Source organism: Drosophila arizonae, chromosome 3, assembly GCF_054131065.1.
Source record: "Drosophila arizonae isolate 15081-1271.41 chromosome 3, UAZ_ARI_1.0, whole genome shotgun sequence".
In the NCBI taxonomy this organism is placed as follows: Eukaryota; Metazoa; Arthropoda; class Insecta; order Diptera; family Drosophilidae; genus Drosophila; species Drosophila arizonae.
In genome coordinates this window covers 11,576,646-11,600,243 of record NC_142923.1, presented here as the reverse complement: position 1 = coordinate 11,600,243, position 23,598 = coordinate 11,576,646, and the positions used below count along the sequence as shown (strand labels likewise).

The 23,598-nt window shown below is 40.2% G+C and overlaps 2 protein-coding genes across 2 annotated transcripts in view; both read left to right on the top strand.

Annotated features, from left to right (window-relative positions):
* Positions 1-23,598, top strand: part of LOC108609663 (uncharacterized) — an 82,975-nt gene that overhangs the window by 43,201 nt on the left and 16,176 nt on the right. The window lies entirely within an intron of this gene.
* kek1 (leucine-rich repeat, immunoglobulin-like domain-containing kekkon 1 protein) lies at positions 2,669-9,369 on the top strand. The gene has a single exon (XM_018004590.2). The coding sequence runs from the start codon at positions 3,901-3,903 to the stop codon at positions 6,604-6,606; it is 2,706 nt and encodes a 901-aa protein (XP_017860079.1). The 5' UTR covers positions 2,669-3,900; the 3' UTR covers positions 6,607-9,369.

Here is a 23,598-nt window from a genome sequence, read left to right as displayed (position 1 = left end):
ATATCTGAGGAATGTATCTATAGTTAAGTGAGATTAGATACACAGATGTATCTTCTGAATGTATCTTGAGCTATGCATATGGCATATATATGTACATACGAATAGATGTATATGCATTCATAAATGTATCTGCGAGATACATCTGTCACAAGTATCTACAACTATGCAGCAGTCTGACTATACGTATATTTGTATCTTTTGGCTCTGCAGCAACTAGAGAATGCGTAGCTGGTTGAGTTCATTCTATTTCTTTTATTTACGATTATTGTTGAGCAAACACGTTTGCTGCAAAGGCAGACAAAAACTTCTCATGCCGCAAGTGAAGCTGAGGCTGCAGCCGACTCGCAATCGCAGTCAGTGTCTCAGTATCTGTATCTTCAAGATGCGACCTGAAAATTTCATTCATATGCAATAAACTGAGAGAATCCGGGACCGGCTGGAGCGGGGGCACCGCGCACTGTCAGCTACACAGCGCGTTTCCTGTCTGGGCAACATCATGAGATATCATGTGCCCCATACACAATGCAGCAGCACCAGCAGCAGCGGCAGCAGCTGTTGCAACAACAACAAAGCCGCAAAGTGGCCCGCAGGTGAGGTAACTTATACGCCGCCTGCAGATAATTAGCTTAGCGCTCACATAGCTGCCCCGCAGTACCTGCCTCACAGTGCCCCCCTGTGCCCCGCCCTCTCCGCAGACCCAGCTCCATCTCCCTTTCCATCTCCATCTGAATCACGGTTCCAGTTTCGGTCGGTGTCTCAGGGTCCGCAATCGCAGTGTGTGGGTCTCAGCTCTTGTTGTCATCATCATTAAATGCCGAGACAGTCTGTATCTCTGGCTGTAGCCGCAGCCGTAGATGTATCTTTTCTTTTTGCTGTTTTTATTTGATTTTTTTTGTATCTTTTATTTTCTTTGCTTTTTTTGATTTTTTTTAGAGGGTATTAAAATGTGATCATGCCATGTGTTGCACGCTAAGCAGATGTTGTTGCCATTTATATGTATATATATTCTGAGTCAAGATCTGAAGCTGGCTAAGCACAGAGATATTACTCTTTTTCTTAAATAATTTAATTTTTATTTAGTTTTTATTATTCATTATTTTATTTAAAATTATTATATTGTTATAATATTTTATTTTATTTTATTAACAGTATTCATTAATTTATGTATTATATTTAAATATTTATTTATTTATTATTATTATTATTATTATTTTTCTTTTTTTTTTTTTTTTTTTTTTTTTTTTTTTTTTACTCTCGTTCAAATATATACACACACATGTGTATTAATTATTTTTCATTTTATTCATAAGCTTTGCGCCCAAGTATTGACTATATAGAAATTGAAGCTCAATGTTATGAATGAAGTTGCATATTGCTAAGCCACTCATATACCATACACATGGTATACATACATACATATATGTATGTATATAAACACCTCGCAAGTCGAAATTCTCTTAGAGTATCCACACTTCGTTTAGCCTATGCAACTCTGTCTCTCCGCCTCTCTCACCATCTCTCTCTATCCTCTTCTTTTCTCTTGCTGTTGCTGCAAATCTAACAGCTTTTTTATATATTTTTTGCCTTTGTTCTGCAGAAGCAGCCAAGGCGATCATTATTCCAGATAGAACTGTGCACTCACACTCACACACACATGATTATAAATATACATATGTTAGTATGCACATATACATCAATATCAGCTGTAAGCTGATCTTGAGCATTGCGTGCGCCCTGCCCCTGTAATCCCGCCCATATTTCAGCAAATTGTGAAATTCTGCACACGTTGCACACAATGAATGCATCGATTCATTCATTGCACGAGTCGCGACTGAGTCGACGGATGTGACTCATTCAGCTCAAATACAAATTACGTCTCAAAGACAAGCTCGCAAGACCCAAAGAGAGGCCCCCTCAAGTGCCCCGCCCTGTGCGCCCCCTCCAGTCAAAGAACATTTCTCATGTTTATTTACTTTATTTGGTTCTGTTGTGCTTCACGGCTGAGTAGGTCGCGCCGGGTCAAAGCATTCATTCGTATTCGTATGTATGTATGTATGTGTATTCCGGCAGATCATTCAGTTCGTTCGTTAAAGAAGCCAACATCTGAAGCGGTGAAATAACAAACTTAATTGCATTCAACAGAGTTGAGGATCAACTAATGAACACATTCATATTTGGCATTTGATTGCTTATAGAAGCTTTTAAGCATTGAATTAATTAACTTGACTACTATTTTGCTCATTATTACTTTTTGCATTATCATAAATAATTTGTTATCTAAATAAAAAGCCACATTATAAACGCAAGAATTATCTTATATCAGTTTAAACGCACTCACTCAACATGTTGTCAGTAGCATGTTGCCAAGCACGCACATTGCGAATCGGTTAAAGCAACATTGGCTGAGTGCTTAGCGGCAAAAACGAGAGAGAGAGAGAGAGAGAGTGTGAGAGCGGTCGCACGACTGCCCGATGCTGCACTCCTCAGCGTATGACCAACCCCCTTCGTTCAAAAACAACGACAAAGCACGAGAGCCAAGCAAGGCAAAGTCAAGCGTACACACGAAGCGGAGGGCCGAACACGACTGGCTCACAACGATGCCGAGGAAACGAGTGTTGTTTTTGTTACTTGTGTTCTTTGTGTCGCTCGATGGCTTTGGCTTTGGGCTTTCGCTTTTGCCAGTGCAGTGCATCAGTTCGGCGCTCAGTTCAAGTCGATGATTGCTGCCGAACGGTTGGGTTTTCAGTCCGTCATATGTAGCGCGCGTTGCCGTCGCTTAGAGCCGTTAGAGCAACTTCGTTCGCTTCGAAATCGTTACAAGTGTGAACCCAAATGAAATTTGAATTGAATGCTATAATGAAGTTGGCAATGATCATTAGCAAGTGCAATGTAAGTGAGCAGCAAAGTGTAACAGTTGCGTATGAAAATCAATGAGCAGCTGAATAAAACTCATCACGCGCACCTCGCACACGCACACACACACACACTCACCCACACACACGCAATCTTCAATCAGCTTCGTGTACTACTCGTGACTCGTGCCGCGACCGTGTGCGTGTGTGTGTGGTCCTCTTGCTGTGCGGCTATGTGTTGTTGTGTGTGTTTGTGTTGAACGCAGAGCTCGAGTCCAGCTCGTTCCACAATTCCTGTCGTTCTTCTATCGCTGCTCTGATTGCAGGCCACGAGGCCGAAACGTAACGAAAACGAAAACGAAAACGCGATGAAAATTAAAGCTTTGCGTGGCTAAAATCGCTAACCAAAAAAGCAACAAAGCAAAAAAAAAAAACATAACGGTAAAAAAGAGGAAATTCATACACACATATAACAACCCCAACAAGTGAACACAAAGGAAATTGTGGCTGGACAGTGTTGCGTAAAAGTAAAAATTTCGCTTTTATTTTTTTGGTCGCAAGCTCTCGCAAAATAACAAAAAAAAAAAGTAGAAACAACAACAAAAGAAAATACAAAAAATATATAAAAAACGATTATCATCTGGTCCTAGCGAGCGGCGTCGCTTCTATAAATAACGTTGCGCCAGGCGCCGCTAATTACGCCAAAACATGAAAATATTTACAACAAAAGCAAAAGCAAAAGGAACAACAGCAGCAACAACAACGAGGAAAACTCGGCAATTAATCAATTTTCCGCTTGACCAATATATAATAAATTCATTCGAGCTGAATCCGCACGGAAGTTTGCACTATTATCATAATTAAAAAACAAAAAAAGAAAGAGCAACATAAGGAGCACGAGAAACTGAAGGAGGACGAGGGAGAGGAGGATCAGGAGGCTCGCATATCAAAGGAAAGCCAGCGTGGCATGGCCTAAAGGATAGCATCATATCACCTACACCTACACTCACACCCACACACACACTCATTCAGCATTTCTTAGAGAACTATGGAGCTTCACTGGAGTCAGCTGTTGCTGCTGCAGCTCTTGCTGTTCCAACTGCCCCGATTTTTGCTGGCGAATCGCTATAGTTCCGGCAAGCTGTATGCAAATGGAGGCAGCTCCAGTTCCAGTTCCGGCTCCAGCTCCGGTTCCAGTTCCAGCTACAAATCGTCACAGCAACAGAACGAAGTATACTCCATAGCGGACAGCCAGCCCATGACAGACGATGGCTATGTGCCGCCCTCGTTGGCCCCATATCCATATCCGGCCAGCGATCTGGACAATCCGGTGCAGCACCTGAGCAGCTGTCAGACGGTGTGCGCCTGCAAGTGGAAGGGCGGCAAGCAGACGGTGGAGTGCATCGACAGGCAGCTCATCCAAATACCCGATCACATTGATCCCAGCACCCAGGTGCTGGACATGTCCGGCAACAAGCTGCAGACGCTATCCAACGAGCAGTTCGTGCGCTCCAATCTGCTCAATCTGCAGAAGCTATATCTGCGCCACTGTAAGATCGGCGAGATCGAGCGCGAGACCTTCAAGGGACTGACCAATCTGGTGGAGCTCGACTTGTCGCACAACCTCCTGGTGACGGTGCCCAGCCTGGCCCTGAGCCACATCTCCTCGCTGCGCGACCTGACGCTCGCCTCCAATCACATACACAAGATCGAGGCGCAGGCTTTCAGCAGCACGCCCTCGCTCCACAAGCTGGATCTCTCGCACTGCGACATCCAGACGATATCGGCGCAGGCCTTCAGTGGGCTGCAGGGGCTCACGCTGCTGCGCCTGAACGGGAACAAGCTGAGCGAGCTGCTGCCCAAGACCATCGAGACTCTGAGCCGGCTGCACGGCATCGAGTTGCACGACAATCCCTGGCTGTGCGACTGCCGGCTGCGGGACGCCAAGCTGTGGCTGATGCAGCGCAATATTCCGTATCCGGTGGCGCCGGTATGCGCGGGCGGACCCGAGCGGATCATCGACCGCAGCTTTGCGGAGCTGCATGTGGACGACTTTGCCTGCCGCCCCGAAATGCTGCCCATCTCCCACTACGTGGAGACGGCCATGGGCGAGAATGCCTCCATCACGTGCCGCGCACGCGCCGTGCCCGCGGCCAGCATCCACTGGTATTGGAATGGCCGGCAGCTGGCTAACAATAGCGCCTTCAGCGCCTATCAGCGTGTCCACATGTTCGAGCAGCTGGAGGGCGGCTTCGAGAAGCGCTCGCGCCTGGTGCTCACCAATGCCCAGGAAACCGATTCCAGCGAGTTCTACTGCGTGGCCGAGAATCGCGCCGGGAGCGCCGAGGCCAACTTTACGCTTCATGTCAGCATGCGAGCCGCGGGCATGGCCTCCCTGGGCAGTGGGCAAATTGTGGGCCTGAGTGCTGCCCTCGTGGCTCTGATTGTGTTCGCGCTGGCGGCCATTATGTGCCTGCTGCTGCGGGTGAAGCGGCAGCCGTACGTGGACAGCAAGACGCCCAACCACATGGAGGTCATCACATCGGTGAACCACCAGAATTCCATCACCAACAAAACGCAGCCGGCAACGGGCAATGGCAGCATCGGCGGCGTTGTCATCGCTAATGGAGCTGTGGCTAATTGCATCGATGGAGGATTAGCGGGCGTGGCCTCGGGTACGCTGGAGCGCAAGGGTAATAGCAGCAGCGTGGTGTCAACTGGCGGCGTAGGGGGCGGAGCTAGTTGTAGGCGTGCCAGTGGATCGCCGCACGAGCAACGCAATGCGAATCCTGTGCAGAAGCCGCCGCGACTCACCGACCTGCCCTACTCGACGCAGGGCTACGACAATGCGGGCAGCGTGCTGTCCACCGCCTCCTGCTTCATCTCGCCCAGCGGCTCCACTGGGCATGGCAACAATCCGGATCTAATCAATGATACGAAACGCTTTGGCAGCGACGAGTTCTGTGACCTCAAGCTGCCCGCCATGGAGCTGACGAGCGGAGGCGGCGGCGGCAGTGGGGAATACAGTCGGGCCAATGGCTGTGACTCGCTGTATCCGTCCGGGCTGTGGGAGCATACAGCAGCAGCAGCTGGGGCCAGCTCGGCAGATGATCTGTTCATGAAACGCTACACGGACAAGACGCCCATCATCGACTCCAGCCAGCTGTACGATCTGCACGAGCGGAGCGCGGCCAGCGACTACTTCAGCAAGACGTTTCCGCGCGCCCACTGCAATGCGACGCTGCAGCAGAGTGGCGGATGCAGTGCAGCGGCAGGAACCGGCGCCTCGACCACCTCGACGGCCACAACGAACCTGTCGAGCGGCTCCTCCGGCTATCCCAATGACTACGGGCTGCCTCTGGTGCCGGGCGCCGAGCATCAGCACAATCATCAGCTGCAGATGCATCCACTGCAGCAGCTGCAGCTGCAGCAGCAACTCCAGCACAGCAGCGGCAGTCCACACTTCAGTAGTCGCACCCTGCCACGCCTACACGATGGAGGCGGCAGCAGCAATGGCTCGGCCAGGTCATCGCCCACACCCGCCCAGGCCATGGCTGCCCCGGCTCCAGCTAGCTCCAGTTCCTGCTCAATACTGCCCAATGGACAGCCCGTGAATGCCAAGACGATACGGGTCTGGCAGAAGGGAGGCGTGCCCGTGCTGCCGCCCGTCACAGCGCTGAAGCGAGCGCTGATCAGCAGCAGCCGCAACTCCCCGGACGAGGGCTACCAAGAGGGTTGCGGCACCGATGTCTAAGCGCCTCGCCTCCACAGTCACAAAGACACAGGAAACCCCGCAGAACTGACTAAACTTAAACTGAGTGCATACACTAAACACTAACTATAGCACACCCTCTCTCACACACACACACACACACTCATACATATTTTATATACATTCATGTGGCTCATCGACTAGCGAGAGAATCGGGCGAATTTTCGTGGCGTGAACTTGTGCAAGCGAACTGTTTGTGATAGTGTCTAATTAAAAGATATGGCTAATGGAGATAATAAACAAAGAAAATTGCAAGAGCGAAAAAAAAAAACCGAAACAAAATAAGAAACAGCAAAAAAATTCAATGAAAAATAATGCAGTATACTTCTAGTTATAAAGCGCAAAGCAAATGGACAACAAGAAAAGAAAAACTGAAAACTAAACTAATTAATATATCATATATACCTATAGAACTAAATATAGATATAGATATGTATGAACACCTACGACTAATTAGCGAACCCTAAGAAACTGTAAATACCAACATCTCAACTCTCGCAAGTCCCCGCATTATGAAAATAAGATACTAAAACTAAAACTAACTGCAATAAAAGTAAAGTAAAATGTCAATGTCAAAGTAAAAGTAAAAGTCAAAGTAAAGGTAAAAGTCAATGTCGATCTAAATGTCAAAGTAAATGAATGAATTTCCACACACACACACACACACACGCGGACAGAGTACTTAGGAATCGTCTATGCCCTTGTAAATGTAATTAAAATTTATAACTGTAAAACTAACTGTAACTGTAATTCTAACTGTAACTGTAACTCTCTCTCCCCCTCTCTCTATCTCTATCTCTCTGAGTTAGTATATGCGTGTGTGAGAGTTTCAAATGTTTCCAAAAAGCCAACCAAAAATGAAGATAGCTTCACGACCCTCACCCACATTCTTGAAAAGAATCGTAAGTTGTAGGCAGTTACGTAATGAACATATATCAAACTCTTATTCGGCTGAAAAGAAATCCTTAACTGTCAGTTAAAGTTGACAAAGAGAAAGAGAACGAACAGCAGCAGCAAGACCCACTTTATAAAAGTAAAAAAGAACAGAAAAAGAAATAAAATGAAGAAACCAAATAGCAAAATTTAAAATGAAATTTATTCTTAATATCTGTGTGACTTCTGTATATATAGGAAAAATATTAAAAATATTGTAAACATTCGCATTATTTGTGGGCGTGGCCAGAGCGTTAGACACATAAACAACGGGCAACAATAAAAAAAAGAGAGTAAATTCAAATATAATGATGATCAGCACGCATAGACTTTGTAGGTAATACGACAAAAGAATTACATACTAAGATGGCGTTAACTCAATTCTCAAGCTAACAATCACATTCAACAGTTAAATTTCACAGAGCAACACTTTATTTGGCAGTTATAATGTCAGTTCTTGACAGTTTATTTGACAGCTGGATTTAACACCTTTCAAAATGGATAAGACAGTTCACATAATTCGAGATCTAGACCTAAAACTAACATATAACATCACATTTAATAGCTAGATGTTACACAAAAAATTGACAGGTGAATTTAATACATTTTATATTATATCAGATTTGCCGGTTGAATTTTATAAAATATTTAGCCACATCCTAAATTAAACAGCAGGAATGCTAGACTTGAAAGCCAGACTTAACATGTATATTTGGGAAGAATTACATGATACGAAAAGTAAATTTAAAATATTCTTAACAAATTTAAGAATTACATGATACGAAAAGTAAATTTAAAATATTCTAAACAAATTTAACATATACATTTAATTTATTTCTGCGTCAATATTATATCCGTACAAATATTTAGTTTCTACAGTTGAATTACTTCGTTAAATGTGATTCAATTATCAATTATATTTACATCTTCCTGCTAACTGAACTTTTACTATTATGATTTCTTATGTAATATATGTAACGTTAATTTTTAAAACCATTTCCTTCACACCTGTTACGTACCCTGAAGCCAGCAAGCATATCCAATAGAGGATATATATATATTGTACTTTGATTTTCGGTAAGCGTATCCACATTGAGACTTGACGGATTGTAAATTTAACATACACACTTGACAGCTAGCTATTATCAGGCGTATCTCAACATTTAATTTGATGATGGTGAACACCAGATTTATTTCTCGCGTGATACTCAAATGAAACTATATTCGCATTTAATTCAAGCCCAATGTCATCCGCACCGGCTGAGATACTCAGTTGAAATTTTAACTTTTAATTGGCATTTGGACAGTAATCGAATTTGAGCAAGGCTGAACCGAGATTTGTGCCAGAATGTTGACCCACTTTTTACTTTTTGCATATTAATAGAAATAGTGTGAATGTGAGCTGAGTTGAGTTAACGCTACCTGCACATTATGTATATCTCCCACTCCTGAAACCCCATGAAAAAAAAGGTAAAAAAGAGAAAGATTAACTGTGAATCCGACTGCGCTTTGGCATTAAACTTAGGTAAAATTCGTATTTGCAAAGTTAGTTAAAATATGTAAAAAGTTAAGGAATATCAAATGAAACTCAACATATTCATCAATTCATACGTAAATAATACATATGTAAATGCCCACACACACAGACAGACACAAAGTGCTCCAAGTACACACACACACACACACACCTACACACTCAAAAATATATCTTCAGATATTATTTGCCTGTAGGTCGTAAGCCCTAAAAGCATTCAAGCAGCAAAATAAAAACAACAAAAAACAAAATAGAGAAAAACAGAAAAATAATAAAAATGAAACATTCAACTGAAAAGTAAAAAATAAATAGCAGAAGAAGAAGCAGACGAAAAACAAAAATAATATCTTTAAGGTAAACCAAAGACTTTTTCTTTGCATCTAGTAAGCGAGGGGCATAAACTAAACGTTGAACTTGAATGAGCGAAACGACGAACATGCAGAATAACCTTAAGTAATACCTATGTATTGTATAATATAATATATACATATACCTATATATATAACTACATATACATATATCTATAAATATAATTATAAATATTAATATAAATATAAATATAGTATATAGATGTATCTACTTAACATGTATGACAGGGCGCAAAGTTCGCTTAACAAAAGGCAAGCATTGAATGCAACTGAATGAAGAACAAAAGCAAAGGAAATATATATGTATAAACAATATATATATCTACATATATATATATATATGAATGAAAGCACACGGCGTTGTCATTACTTTTACAGCTCGGCAAGGTAGGTACCCATGGGCAGCGAGGGGCGTGACCCAATTAACTCACAGCAATCACAAAATAAAAGAAAATAAAAATAAAACAAATGTTGTAGCAGCAGCAGCAGCTGAAAAGACTCGGCTCCACACACAGCCAGAGACAATCGAATTCGCATGATGTTGCCCCTAAGCCAGCAGCAGCTACTGCCTCTGCTGGCGCTGCTGCTGCTGCTGCTGCTGCTACTGCTGCTGTTGCGCTTTTGTTGTTGGCCATTGCAGCGTGTGGCATATTAGGGCCAATCGTCTAATCGCCAATTATGCATTTAACCCAACCGCCCATACCCTCAAATTTGCACACACACAGAGAGAGAGCTGTATAAATCGATATGCACAATCGGGAGAGAAATGCTAAATCTCTGACTCAACGAAGCTAAAATACTCTTACGATGCGAGATTTAGAAGCTTTTCACGGTATTGAAAACTTAGATTTGTGCAAAAAAAAAAAAAAAATAAATAAATAAATAAATAAATAATAGTAATAAAAGTAAGTTTTCTTTTATCGCTCAATATATCTCTTCAATATTGAATTTTATTATCTGTTTTCTTTTCGCTTTTAAATTAGTTTTTAGCATTAGCCTGCTTGGATAATCTGCACTTTTCTTTTGACATGAAATCAGTTAATCCTAGAGACAAAATTTAATCACTTTGATGGATTGGTTGATCTTAAAATATATTGTATATTAATTTTATTATTTTTTTTTAGCAAAAATTGCTTTTATATTATAGCCAAAATTTTATTATTATTGTTTTTCATTATACATATTTGAATATATTTAAATTCAATTCAAATATTTTTATATAAATATTATCAGTAATTTTTTAAAATTAATTTCCTTTAAATATAAAAACGCATTGATAATCTTTTAATCATTTAATTCGTTTTAAATAAACATTTGTTTTGCCTGCAATATAAATGATTTTTCGATTCTATGTTTGATCTATACATATTGATAACACATATGTAATTCTATTCATTAGTGCATCTGCTATATTCTATGCTATTCTATTATCATTTTTATATTTTAGATATATATTTTATTAAATTGAAAAATAATTTAAAATGTAAATATATTGTATTATCTGTCCTATACTCTTAATTCCATACTTTACATTCAAAATGTGCTCATATATCATTTATTAATATAATCTACTATTAGGCCTACCTTTAGATTAGTTACATATTACTATTAAAGGCACATTGACATCTAACTAATTAATCTCAGCGGCCGCCTTAAATATCTTTTAATTATTTCAATAATTATCCCCATAGTATCTATTTAGATTTAGATTTGGATTTGAAGTCTCTTCTGGCTAATGCTTTATTTAGCTTAAAACTTGTTTTTTCTTTGGTTTCGCATTTTTGTGCACAGCTTTAATATAAATAAATTTAGTGTGTTAAGAAAATGTATTATCCGCAGTGCACGAGTCGTACGCATTTATGGAAGAAAGTCTGATAACGTTATATACACAACTATTAGTGTTAATTTGCTTCTTCATTGAGTTCGCCTGGTTCACGTCAACGTTTCGATACCCTCTCGAAATGTTAGCCAGGCCGAGCCCCTCGTCTGTCCTCGGCTTGCTCCATTTTTCGCTTTAGTTTAGCCCACAAATTTGCAGCTACACATGTTTGACGTGCACGAGTGTGTGTGTGTGTGTGAGTGTGAGTGTGAGTGAGTGTGCTGGGAAAGTTGTGGGAAGCGCGTAATAAATACGGCGGCAGGCCCCAGTACGAGATTATATCATGGCATGCATAGGTCTAACTGTCTGGCTCGTTGCCGCAGATAGAACTCCGGCCCCTACCTCTGCCACTGCCCGCACTCTGGCCGCTCCCTGCTCCGCCTCACTCCGCTGTCCGCCATATCCCTCGCCTTATTGACGACGCGCAAAGTTTGCCAACTAAACAAGTTTTGTGCCTCAAATGAAATTTAGGTTGCAACTGAAGCCCAACAAAAGCCAAACAAAACAAAGCAGCAGCTATAACTACAACAACAACAACGACAGCAACGAAAACGGCGCCAAGCGCAGAAAAAAAATTAGAACTTTTGCGCTGAAGGAAAGTGAATTTTATTTGTTCAACTTTATTACGTATACGTGCCGTTGTTCCGCCTGTGTAAATAACCAAAATGCAAAACGTAGCACCCGCCCCCCGATCCCCGTCCATCGACTCATATACATCGTCTCTCACACGCCCCTCCATGCCTCCACTCGCCTGTGATCTTTCTAATGAAGACAGCGCCGGCAGGTGCTGCTCGCACTTTTATGTTCATGCATTGCGGCCTGTTTAACGACTTGGGCAATGCCTAGCATGAGGAATTTATAAAAGGAAAACAAGTTGAGACAAGAATGAGAAGAGATGAGAGCGCACACACACATATGCGCACATGCACGCAAAACTCTCATATGCCTAAGCTAACAGACCGTAAATATTGTTGAAAATAGCAGTTTATTTTTGGGTCTCGCTGCTCCATTCACATCATTCAATAGCGCAGGACAACAAAGGACATCCCGGACCGCTGATGGATGTAAACAGCAGCCAAACAGCCACAAAGCAGGCAAACAGCTGACTCCAGGTGCAAGCAGGAGCTGGGCTAAACAGTTAAAGCCTTTCCCCTTTATTTCTTTTTGGCCGTACGTCAAAGCGGCCGCAAGTTAAATAAGAAGCAAACGAGCGAGCAATTTGCCACTGACTGAAGCTGACTGTCAAATACACTATATTATATGGAATTATCATAGATATGAATGGACATGAATTTGGGTCTCTCTCTCTCTCTCTCTCTCTCTCTCTCTCTCTCTCTCTCTCTCTCTCTCTCTTTCGGTTTAATGAGCTTCGTTGCTTAATATAGAAATGATTTTTATGCCTTTTTATTATTAACATGACAAACATTTCTACATCATAAATTTGAATACATTTGTAATCTTATATTTTTTATGGCTATTTGAGTTTTAATCTGTGCTAAAGCTTGTTTATTTATGAATATATTACTGCGAAAGGGAAATCATAGAGAGGGACAGAGAGAGAGAGAGAGGGGGTGTGGGTAGAGAAAAAAGGTTAAGTATACGTATTTTTAAGGTCTACTCGCTTGAGGCTCTTAGCTAACTAATATGCCCACAAAATTCAATTCCTTTGGCATTATTGTTCATGTCTTTCCATACATTACGGGCATGCACATACACATGCATAACAGCCGGCACACACGCACACTCATAAACAGAGGCTCGACAAAGAGTTGCCACACACAAGCTCACATGGGAGCGTGCGTGTGTGTGTGTGTGTGTGTGTTGTCCCTTTAGCGTCTTCAGCATTTAATGGCCTCATTAATTTTCTATGCTTGGCCTTAAATTATTTTACTAGACAGAGAGTAGCTGCCTGCTGCTCAGCAATTCCATTAACTTGACTGCCACTCAGGCAGACGGCCCCTTCCCCGCCCCCCATCGCTGGGTAGCTATCGCGCACGGCAATAGCAATGCTAAATGTCTCTTTGCTCGTTCGCATTAATTTACATAAACTTAATTGTTTTATTTAATCAATAAAAATAATTAAATGCCATGTGCGTAAGTAATTAAAACAAATCGCTTTTACAGCACAGCAAATTGAAATTGCATAAACATAAAGCTCGGTGGCAGCTAAACGAGTGCCGTTGCATGCAACAAGCATATGGCAACGGCATCGGCAACGGGAATGGCAAACGCCCATCCTGGCCCCAGCTCTATGTACCTTTGTAATTATGGCACATCAAACATTAATCAGCAGGCAAATGCGTATGCAAAATACAAAACACATATGCATAAAATCAGCGGCCAAATGATAATTTCGTTCCCAGTCACGCCGAATGCCAACAGCAACAACAGCAACACGAGCAACACGGGCAACGGCAACTGCATCAATAATAAACAATATTTGGGGCAGCCCACAAAATCTATAGAGACCAAATTACTTTGTAGGCTTAGTCGGACGGCGAGTCGGTGGCTAAAAATTTTCAATTTTTCAGCATAATTTATGGCGCACAAAGCGTAAAAACCAAAAACCCAGCAAATCACTACGAGAAATTATGCAAAAATATTTTTCGACGGCGGTCAGCCAAAATCTAGCTGGGTATCTGTGTCTGTATTCGTCCCAATATAAACAGAGACACACCCATGCATACATATAAATGCAGTAGGTAAAGCAATTTAAAACCCCTTTCCACACACACACACACACACACACACACGTATAGGCATTTGCAGATACAAATTAAACTAATGCCACAGATAGATACATTTATATTGATCAGTAATTTAATGTAAATTATATTGTCTATTGCGTGGCTCTGCCCTTCTGCGTTCGCATTTGTTATTGTATATGTTTTTGTATCTGTGTGTGCATGTGCGTGTGCGTGTGTGGGCACATTATGCAAATCAGTATCTGTAAAACTGTATCTGTTGCTTTTTATAGGCATTTGTTTTATTGCCATTTCATATGAAAAGCAACAGCAACAGAAACGGCAACAAAAACAAAGATTTCAAAAAACGCCCTCAAAAGTATGCTACAAAAATAACTGAATCACTCGCATCAACATTTCCATCAATGTAGTAAGTAGGTACTTTTGGCATTTATATATTTCGTATCTGATAGCTGTACAAAAGCAAAAGAAACAAATAAATATATATTTCAAATTCCTTTTAACACTTTTTTAATCTACCCGTATATATCTAACAGCTCAAATGGAATTCAAAGCATAGTCATAATAAAATAAAACATTACGTTTTAATTCAACAAAATTATTTACAGAAATTTTTAGGAAAAAACTGAAAGTGAAAAGTGAAATTTCACATTTTTTAAATAATTTTCGCAATAAAAATGTATTCCATGTATCTATAATAATTGGAAATAAAATACATTTAACAAAATTTCTTTATTTCAATTCATTTCCTCTTTATTTTTTTATATTATTTCATATTTCATACCGTAAAAAAAATGCTTTTTAAATATATCAATAGAGAAATTTAAGCATTTTTGCATTTCATATTACCTAGAAAAAATTTATGAACAAACATTTTTATTAAACAAAATTGACGTCTTCATTAATCAAACTTTTATACACATATGAATGTTACTTCTGATTCATAAAGCTGATTACTAAAAATAAAATCATTTTCATTTTCATAAGCTTGCAATAAATATACCCAAAAATACAACAAAGCCTCCGCTCAGCTCACGCAAATCTTTAAGCTACATTGAACGTTTCATTTGATTGATTTTATTTTGTGCTTTTAATAATTTGGCTAAGAAGTAAAAGATACCAAATTAATTCAATAAAATATCAGAATGCCAATGTGGGCGGCTGCGTTTGGCTTTAATGTCGGCCTGGCAGAGGTTGGCTTTAGCCCAAAAAGTGCGCTACGGCAGCATTCGCATAGCTACTGGGAAGGAACAAGTATACGCAACGTAAGCCCGGCAAAAAACCTTCAGATAGCTAAAGACGATGGCAGTCTCAGGCACTTGAGGATCTCAGCGCATTCGATGTGAGCTTAGCTCATTAAAAATTCAATACAAAGTACATTGCGAATGCGATGTTGTTGTTTTTGTTGCTGCTCCTCCTGCTGCTGTTGTTGTTGTTGTTGTTATTGTTGTTGTTATTGCTTTGCTTAGTCCACAATGCGTAACGTGGCACGCCTCTGCGACGATTACATTTCCATGCAAATCAAATTGGAAGCCAGCACAAAAAGACATTGTTCGATAGGGGCGAAAGAAAGCCTTGACAGATAAGCCAAGATAAAGATACACAAAATTATAAAAACAATTTGCAGTCATTTGGATAGCGGCCACCCCAGCCCAAGCCCAAGCCCAAGCCCCAGTCCCAGCCGTGGCCCAAACCCTAACCCAAACCAAAAGCTAACAAACAACATAATAAAGATATACGCCAAAAGATATTCGAGCAGTTGGCATGTTGTTCCAATATGGATAATTAGACGCGTGCCTCTGTCAGCTGGCGTCGCATTTTCAATTGATGTGATTCGATATGATACGCTACGATGTGACTATACCCTGCAGCAATGCGGCAGGCGTTTAGCTGGATATGCTAGAGGCAGATGAGGGAATGATAGCGGAATCTGAATCTGTCTCCTGTGAAAACATAGATTATTGAAATATTAGGTCATGCCAGACGATCTTTAATCTATAATACCAAAAGGCATCATGTATCATCTCACCACACAGCTAACTATAAGGAATACATATCGTCATATCTACATAAGAAGACATGTCAAAGTATATCTGTCTTTCTCTCTCATATATTATCTCAGTACATATCTGACTATAGACAATACACATCTTCATATCAACATATGTTAATATTTCTAAGTGTTTTACTCTCTCTCTGTCCCCCTCTATCTCTCTCTCGTTTTCCTTCTCTTTCCTCCTCAATAGGGGACCTTGACCTTGTTTATTCATCACTCTCGCAGAATATATTCCAGTTCACGCTTCAATTTCTACTCAACAGGGTATCTGCCAGTCGTGCACTTTCATTCAATCACTCTCTTTTTGTTTTTCTTGTTTGCCATTTATATATTCATTAAGTTCAACGCCCGTCTTGTCAAAGCTATTAAATAATAACAGCCCTGCGCTTTCGTTGCCTGTTGTTCCCTTTCCACACCTGTGTCGCTCACCTATGAGCTGAGTGAGGCAGGTAGAGGCCCTCTCGCTGGTGCGTGTCTGATTCGAGCTACGTGCATAAATTTATGACGTATCGATTGTTATTAATTTCAACGCCAGCCGCAACTATTTAGTCAATTTGTCAAAAAGCTCAGCACTCTTAGCCCACACACTTATCCAGTAATATTCAGGCAGTCAGGCAGTCAGGCAGGCAGAGGTTAATAATCTATTTGTGCAATGCACAACTTTCACTTGCCGGCTATCATCTGTCACACCTCATCAACAGGGCGCGGTGCGTGCAGCTACGTGATTGCCACCCAATCTGCCGCAATTGCTCGCTGGCAATATTGTCAATAATTATCTTCATATATCACGAAAAATTGTAGACAAATGTGCGCCAGCTCGAATATACATACACACATATACTTGTTGGCACACACACACAGTGAAGTGTGTATATGTGTGCATTGCATACACATATTTCGTGCTTTAATTGAAATTAATGTGTGTCTGGCCGATAAGTAAGATCTGACCGAAATGAGAGTTTGTCAAATGTGAACAATCAAGCATTCGTTAAAATCTGCTGAAGCTCCATCCATTAGCTGCTAAAGTAGTCAACAGGAAATAGACATTAGCCATGGTTTTTTGTCTTTGAACACAATTTGAAACTTTGCTGAGTTGAGATGAGCTTTTTGAAAATTGAACAAAGACTCTCAATTGAGTTCCAGGAAAAATATAATAAGCTCAAGGCTTAGGAATGGCCAGTCGGCAGCTGTTGGCATTCAGCTGGAGTCAATCTATCAGTCAGTCGCTGCGCTAGACATTTTGGAAGTTAATTAGCAACTAAATGAAGCTCTCTGTCGGCCAATCTGTCAGTGAGTCAATCCATAATTATATATTATATCTTGCTTCACTCTAGGTAGTCCTAGATTATTTAAGTTTATAGCCATTTTTTTATTATTTAATCTATATTCAATTGTATCAGTCTATTATTTAGCCAGTAAGCTAGTCAATTATTGGGTTAATTAACAAGCCAATCGAATCTCATTGTCGAATCAGTTCCTCCCACCGTCAATCAATGAATATACATGTTTACATGTAAACCCACATTTAGTTATATATTTTTATTTATTATTTAATATTTTTGTACATTTAGTCAAATTTAAAGCAAATAGTATGCATAGTAAATAATTTCCTTATCCAAGTCTGAATACCTATCTATAAATCACATTAATTATTCTCATGCTAATCCCACAAGCCACAATGTCAATGACAATTAAATTATATAAACAATAAACTTGTTTTGAGATAGGCAGTGGACAAATTTAACATAAATAAGCTGATTTAAGTCTTATTATTATTGTTAAATTATCTGTTTATTATTTCACAAATGACAGACACACATACATCCATGCAAAATACTCTTTAAGAGTTTTATTGCGAATAAATTGCGCATACGCCGGGTAGGACACACGACAGCTGCCATAGCGCCAGCGCCATTCACATAAATGTGTGTCGACTATTTAAAGCTGTCCCAGGACAATTTCTCAAGTGAAAGTTTCGCTCATGGAAGCAGATTCTTGATTAACCTGGCAATGGCATAGATCATAAGGTGAACACCTTCACTGTCCGCTCTAACCTTTTAAAGTACTGCGCTGATTTGCTGCCATTCGTATTGGTAGACCCTGCCCCTGCCCCTTTTCCATTCATCATTATTAAGACCTTTAATTTATGGGCGCCGCAGTCGTTGTCGTTTTTTATGGTGTGTGTTTTACACGGACCATAACATTGCGCCCATATATAGTACACACTCTCTCTCGCTCATATGTTGAGTGTGTGGCAGCTGCTGTTGCTGCTGCCGAGTTCAAAGTACTCTCACAGGTAACTCTCGGCTCTGCCATGTGCACACATAAAATCGATAAATCTTAAAAATTCAATAACAGCCGCCACACGCGAGCTGGCCCAGCCGGTAAGCCAGCCCTCAAGCCATCCCTTAAGAGCAAAGCAGAACGGGGCAGTGCACAGAGAGAGCGAGAGAGAGAGAGAGTCTATGGATTTGGGTGCCATTATACTCATGTTCATGTCGAAATCAAAGGCGAGGGTCAATGGCAAATTGGATTGCGTCGACTCTTCAGTTCCCTTCAGCATTTGTTGTTGTATTTGTATTTTGTGAAAATTAAAGATTTATCAGCCCTAATCAGGCGCACGGCCGTTTCAGTTTCTAGGCAGCACTTGAATCAGTTGCGCTTGGCAAAACTTTTAATTGGCGGCTTTAAGGCATTATGTGTGTATATGTATATCAGACATAGCTGTATACACAACGACCGCCAACCCCTGAAGCCATTACATACATACAGAGTGAAATAAAGACACCACCCACTGGCTGACACACCTACACTTGAAGTAAGCCTTCATCAATGCAAGTGGAGCGTCTCAGCGAGCGTCGCTTCAACTATGTAGAACGGCAAACTTTTACTTTCATGTTGAGCCAAGTTGAAAATTAAAGTGAATTTCATTATTGGCCTGGCCTCCTTCGGCTTTAACAAGTTGTGCGGCCACGGCAACGGCAACGGCAACAGGAGGGAACCACAGCAACAGCATTGAGCCAATGTCAGGTAGCCAACAACAATTAATTATACACCAAAATAAAGTGTCTGACCAGCTGGCAGGAGATCTGTGAAAGCCTTCCTCTCTGGCCTGGCAACGGGCAACGGGCAACAGGCAACAAATGTCGAGTATAGCCGCATTTTTTATGATTTGCCGCAAAATTGTCTGTGTGTGTGTGTGGACAACTCACATTTCGCATTATTTATTGCCTATATACACACACACATGCACATGAATGTACGTACGCATATACATATATGTATATTTATAATACTTAAATGCATGCAATATTTGTTTATACTGAAATGGACGTTCTTTCCCTCTCTCTCTCCCTATCTATCTCTGTCTCTCTCGACCATCACATGTGCTCCGCCGAAAACCGTAGTCGAGTGCCATCGTCTGCATTCCGCCATTTTTAAGCGGCTCAGACGACACGCTGCGCCATTAAGGCTTCCATTTTGGACGTTTTTCACTGTTTGGCGTGACCAAACCAAAGATGCCATCGAGTGCATTTACGGCGATAAGATACTTGGTAACTCAATTAAGCTAACTGATGCGAGAAAGGGATGGCATACAACTTTAATGAATCAGGAACAAAAAGACTTGGCATAGAAATAAAGATGGATAGTAGAAAGATAGTCAAGAGAAAGTAGTTAAACAGAAGTAATTGAATATGCTTTGCAATACACTTGAAACGAGAGGAGAAGCTCAAATAATAATTGCATAAGGATTAATTTCAGGTGGCAGCAGATGCGACTTTAGTCAGGCAGCAGACAAAATATGAATGAAGTTTTTAATATGGTAAAATGCATTTTAGAGCTATTTTAAATAAGATGTTTTTCATTAATATTAATATTATTATTTATTAATATATGTTCAGCTTACTTCATAGTAGTCCTCTTCACAGCACCTAAGGAATTCCTTTTTTCTTTATATTATTCAACTCCTGCTGTGATGCTGCCTTTGACTCTCTGTAGAGCAGCTCTGTGTTTTCAGTCGGCTATGGTATCATTAGTGTTCTATATTTAGCCAACAATTTTATACAAATTCCTTACTCAATTTTTGTTGAATAGGCAAAAATCACAGACAATGAGCCAAAGTGCCCCCAAGTAAAATGGCTGCCAAAAATCAAAGGAACATTAGAAAGTGTCAAGCTTGTGAGCATGAATAAAGCAACCATTTATAAAACCACACAAAAAAAAAAAAAAAAGTGAATATATAAAAATATTTATTAACACCATCCGTGGATATACGGGAATCGGCACAGGAGAAACATACATACACTGATATATTATGCAAACTGGAAAATTATACATATATATAATATTTTGGTTTGTGAAGCTTGGCAGCTCATCAATACATTTACATAGTTATGTAAATTTTTGTTTTTAAGCTCTTTGAATGCACAAATTGTTGCCATAAAAAAAGGATACAGCACAAAATTCATTTTAAGCAACAAAAACTCAGCGCATTGTCTACGGTTTTTCATTGCGACCCAACTAAAACTCCCTTTTTTCTACACTTTTTTCCGGACGACAAAAATTGAAATTCAATATTTTAATGAAAAATAAAACAAACTAGAGAACTAATTCTTTGTTTATTTGTTGGGTGCTGGGAAAAGTCTGCTGCAGCAGACATTGTTATCGTTGCTGACTGAGTATTATTTTCTTCGTCTTCGTGTTTTTATTTATTTCAAATGTTTGCAAACAATAACAACAATTAAATTGCATGTTAATAATACGAGTTACGAGTTCAAGACTCCAGAAGGCAGACGGGCTGAAGGCTAAATGCGGCACTTGACCTCGATTTGAGACTACAGCAAAAATAATGAACTAAAAATAATATTTAAAACAATTTTTGGAATTGAAAGAAAAACGAAATAAATTCGACACAAAGCACATACATCCAATATGCTCTCTCAATGGAAATATTTTCATCTTGTCTTGCATCTTAAGCCTCGACGAGCATCATATGTGCTTTTTCCCCAGACGCTGTTGCCCAAAGGATTACATGGCAACTGTATCAAGATGCGAGACGACTTTCGTTTTCTTTAAGACCTAAAAATAACTGCGGACTTTATCTTTGGCAAGCAACTGCTGGAATTGTCATTGTTCTACTTGTTGTTGTTGTACTCCTTTGTTGTTGTTGTTGTTGTTGTTGCTGTTGCTGTTGCTGTTCTAGCCTATGCCGAACAATTAAACCATTTGCAGTTTATAACCATGGCAAGCCATTAAACAGAATTAAGTCAGTCCAGCTACCATGCGGCCACGCCCAGCTCACCATCAGCCGCCCACAATCCCCAATAAGCAGGCCAAGCAGTCAGTCAAGCGAGACGCCAAACTGGAGTACCGATTCAAGAGAGCTGCGCCATAAATCGCTTATCACGCGACATTAAAACAACAACAGCAGCAGCAACAACAACATGTTGTTGTCGTCGTTGCTATTGTTGTTGTTGCTGCTGTTGTTGTTATGCCCGCAGCAAATGCCAAAAATTGCCGCACACAAAAACAATACAAAACCCAGCCAGAAAATGTAACGGCCACGGAGTTTTAATGTACTGCCGGTTGACTAACACCCCCGCCCCCATGGCCAAAGGGGCATACGGGTAAGGAGTGGGACGGGGGTCGGTTAGGGGCTGGGGCTACCACATCTAAAAGAGGAAAAACAACGAGTGCAAAGAAACCTTGAAAAATGGCAACAGCAGATTAAGCGCATAAAATGCTACAGCATCTACTTCCCCTTCCCCTTCCACTTACAGCCTCTCCCGGTGCTGTTGTCTGGCGCAGCTGGAGGGCGTCGGGGGCTGGAGGGCGGCGTGTCAGCGGCGAAATTGGATTTTGGGGGCAATAGCGAGGCGAAGCTGAAATAAAAATTAAGACGTCATCAAAATGCAATTAAAAGAGTAGGTAAAAATGAGAATAGCCGCAGATTTATTTAAGCCCAGGGACCGAATGCCCAAAACATTAAGCCAACGCACACACCACTGGAAGGCGGAGGCGTGGCTAACTGCTGCTGTGCATTGTCTAAGAACAACAATAACAGCAAGCACAACAAATAGATTTATTGTTGATGGCATTATTAAATTTCTTCATTTTTTCCCCCGCTGTTGTTGTTTTTTTTTTTTTTTCCTCTGCACCCTGTCATAATAAAAAGGCAGGCAAAAAGTGTGTTGATAGGAAAAACAGTTGAGGAGAGCCGCAGGAGCAGCAGGAGGAGGCTAAAAGGGCCAGAGCTCGGGGTGCCAGAGCGTTAAGCGAGAGAGCGAACAGCATATTGGGAAGAGAGGGAAGAGACGGAAGAGAGGCGCGCTGCTAACGATGACGCCCTGTGCAAAGATAGGGCTGATGCAGAGCAGCAGAGATGTCAGCGCGCGACAGCATCACGCCCCGGGGGCAATGGCAGCGAAACAAATATAACAAAAGAGGAACAGATGAGAGCAACAGCATGCTAAAGAATCAGATACCCTGTAGACTCAAGTTTTTAAGGCAATAAATACAAAGACAGCGCTGATGTGAAACTGAAACCCATTTCAAACAAATGCTGGCAAGCTAATAGATACCCTGTAAGCCTCTGCATGCCTGCCAACCAAAAATGTACCCCTGAATACAAATCAGTTTTGCTTAACCATTCGTATCAGCGCACTCAGCACTTTTGGCAGCCCACAGGGTATAACAACATTCAAGAGCAGCCAGCAAAATTGTTAGCCGTGAAATTAATGGGCAAACTGACATCATACTATGCAAAAATAATCAGAAACGAGTGCTGCTGCAATACTTAATTAAGTTCAAATTGAAAATGATGATGCTGCCATAGAGAATTAAATTAGAACATAAAAATAAACCAATAATAAAATAAAAATAATTTTTTTTATTAAAATTATTAATTCTAATACAAAAATATATTTTTTTCATAAACTATTATCACTTGTTTTATGAATAATATTCAAAATAAATATATTAAAATTATTTATTAAAAAAAAAAAAAAAAAAAAAAAAAGATCGCTTATATGTCTGTTAAGAGAATAGTTTGATTTCTATTAAAGTGGGTGAAATAATTTCAAATTAATAAACTTTTAATAAAAACGTATATAAGGAAATAATTAAATATTTCTTTAATATTTTAATTTTGACTAAAAATATTTATAAAAATAATTAAATATTTAAATACAACATAAAAATTTTGAAAAAAAGCAATACAATGTATATAATTTGTCAATATTTAAAATAGTTAAAATAGTTAAAACAAAAAAGGAATATTTTTAAAATACACAAAATAATGAGAGTAGTTTATAGTAAATATTTTAAGCAAACAAATTTGATAGATTAAAAAATTAATAATATGTATGTATATAATTTTATTTATTTATTTTTATTTTTATTTATTTTTTTTTTTTTCAATTTTTGTATTACCTAAGTTATATGGATATTTAATAGTTTAGTTTAGTATAGAAACTGAGCTACTTTCATCTCTTCACATC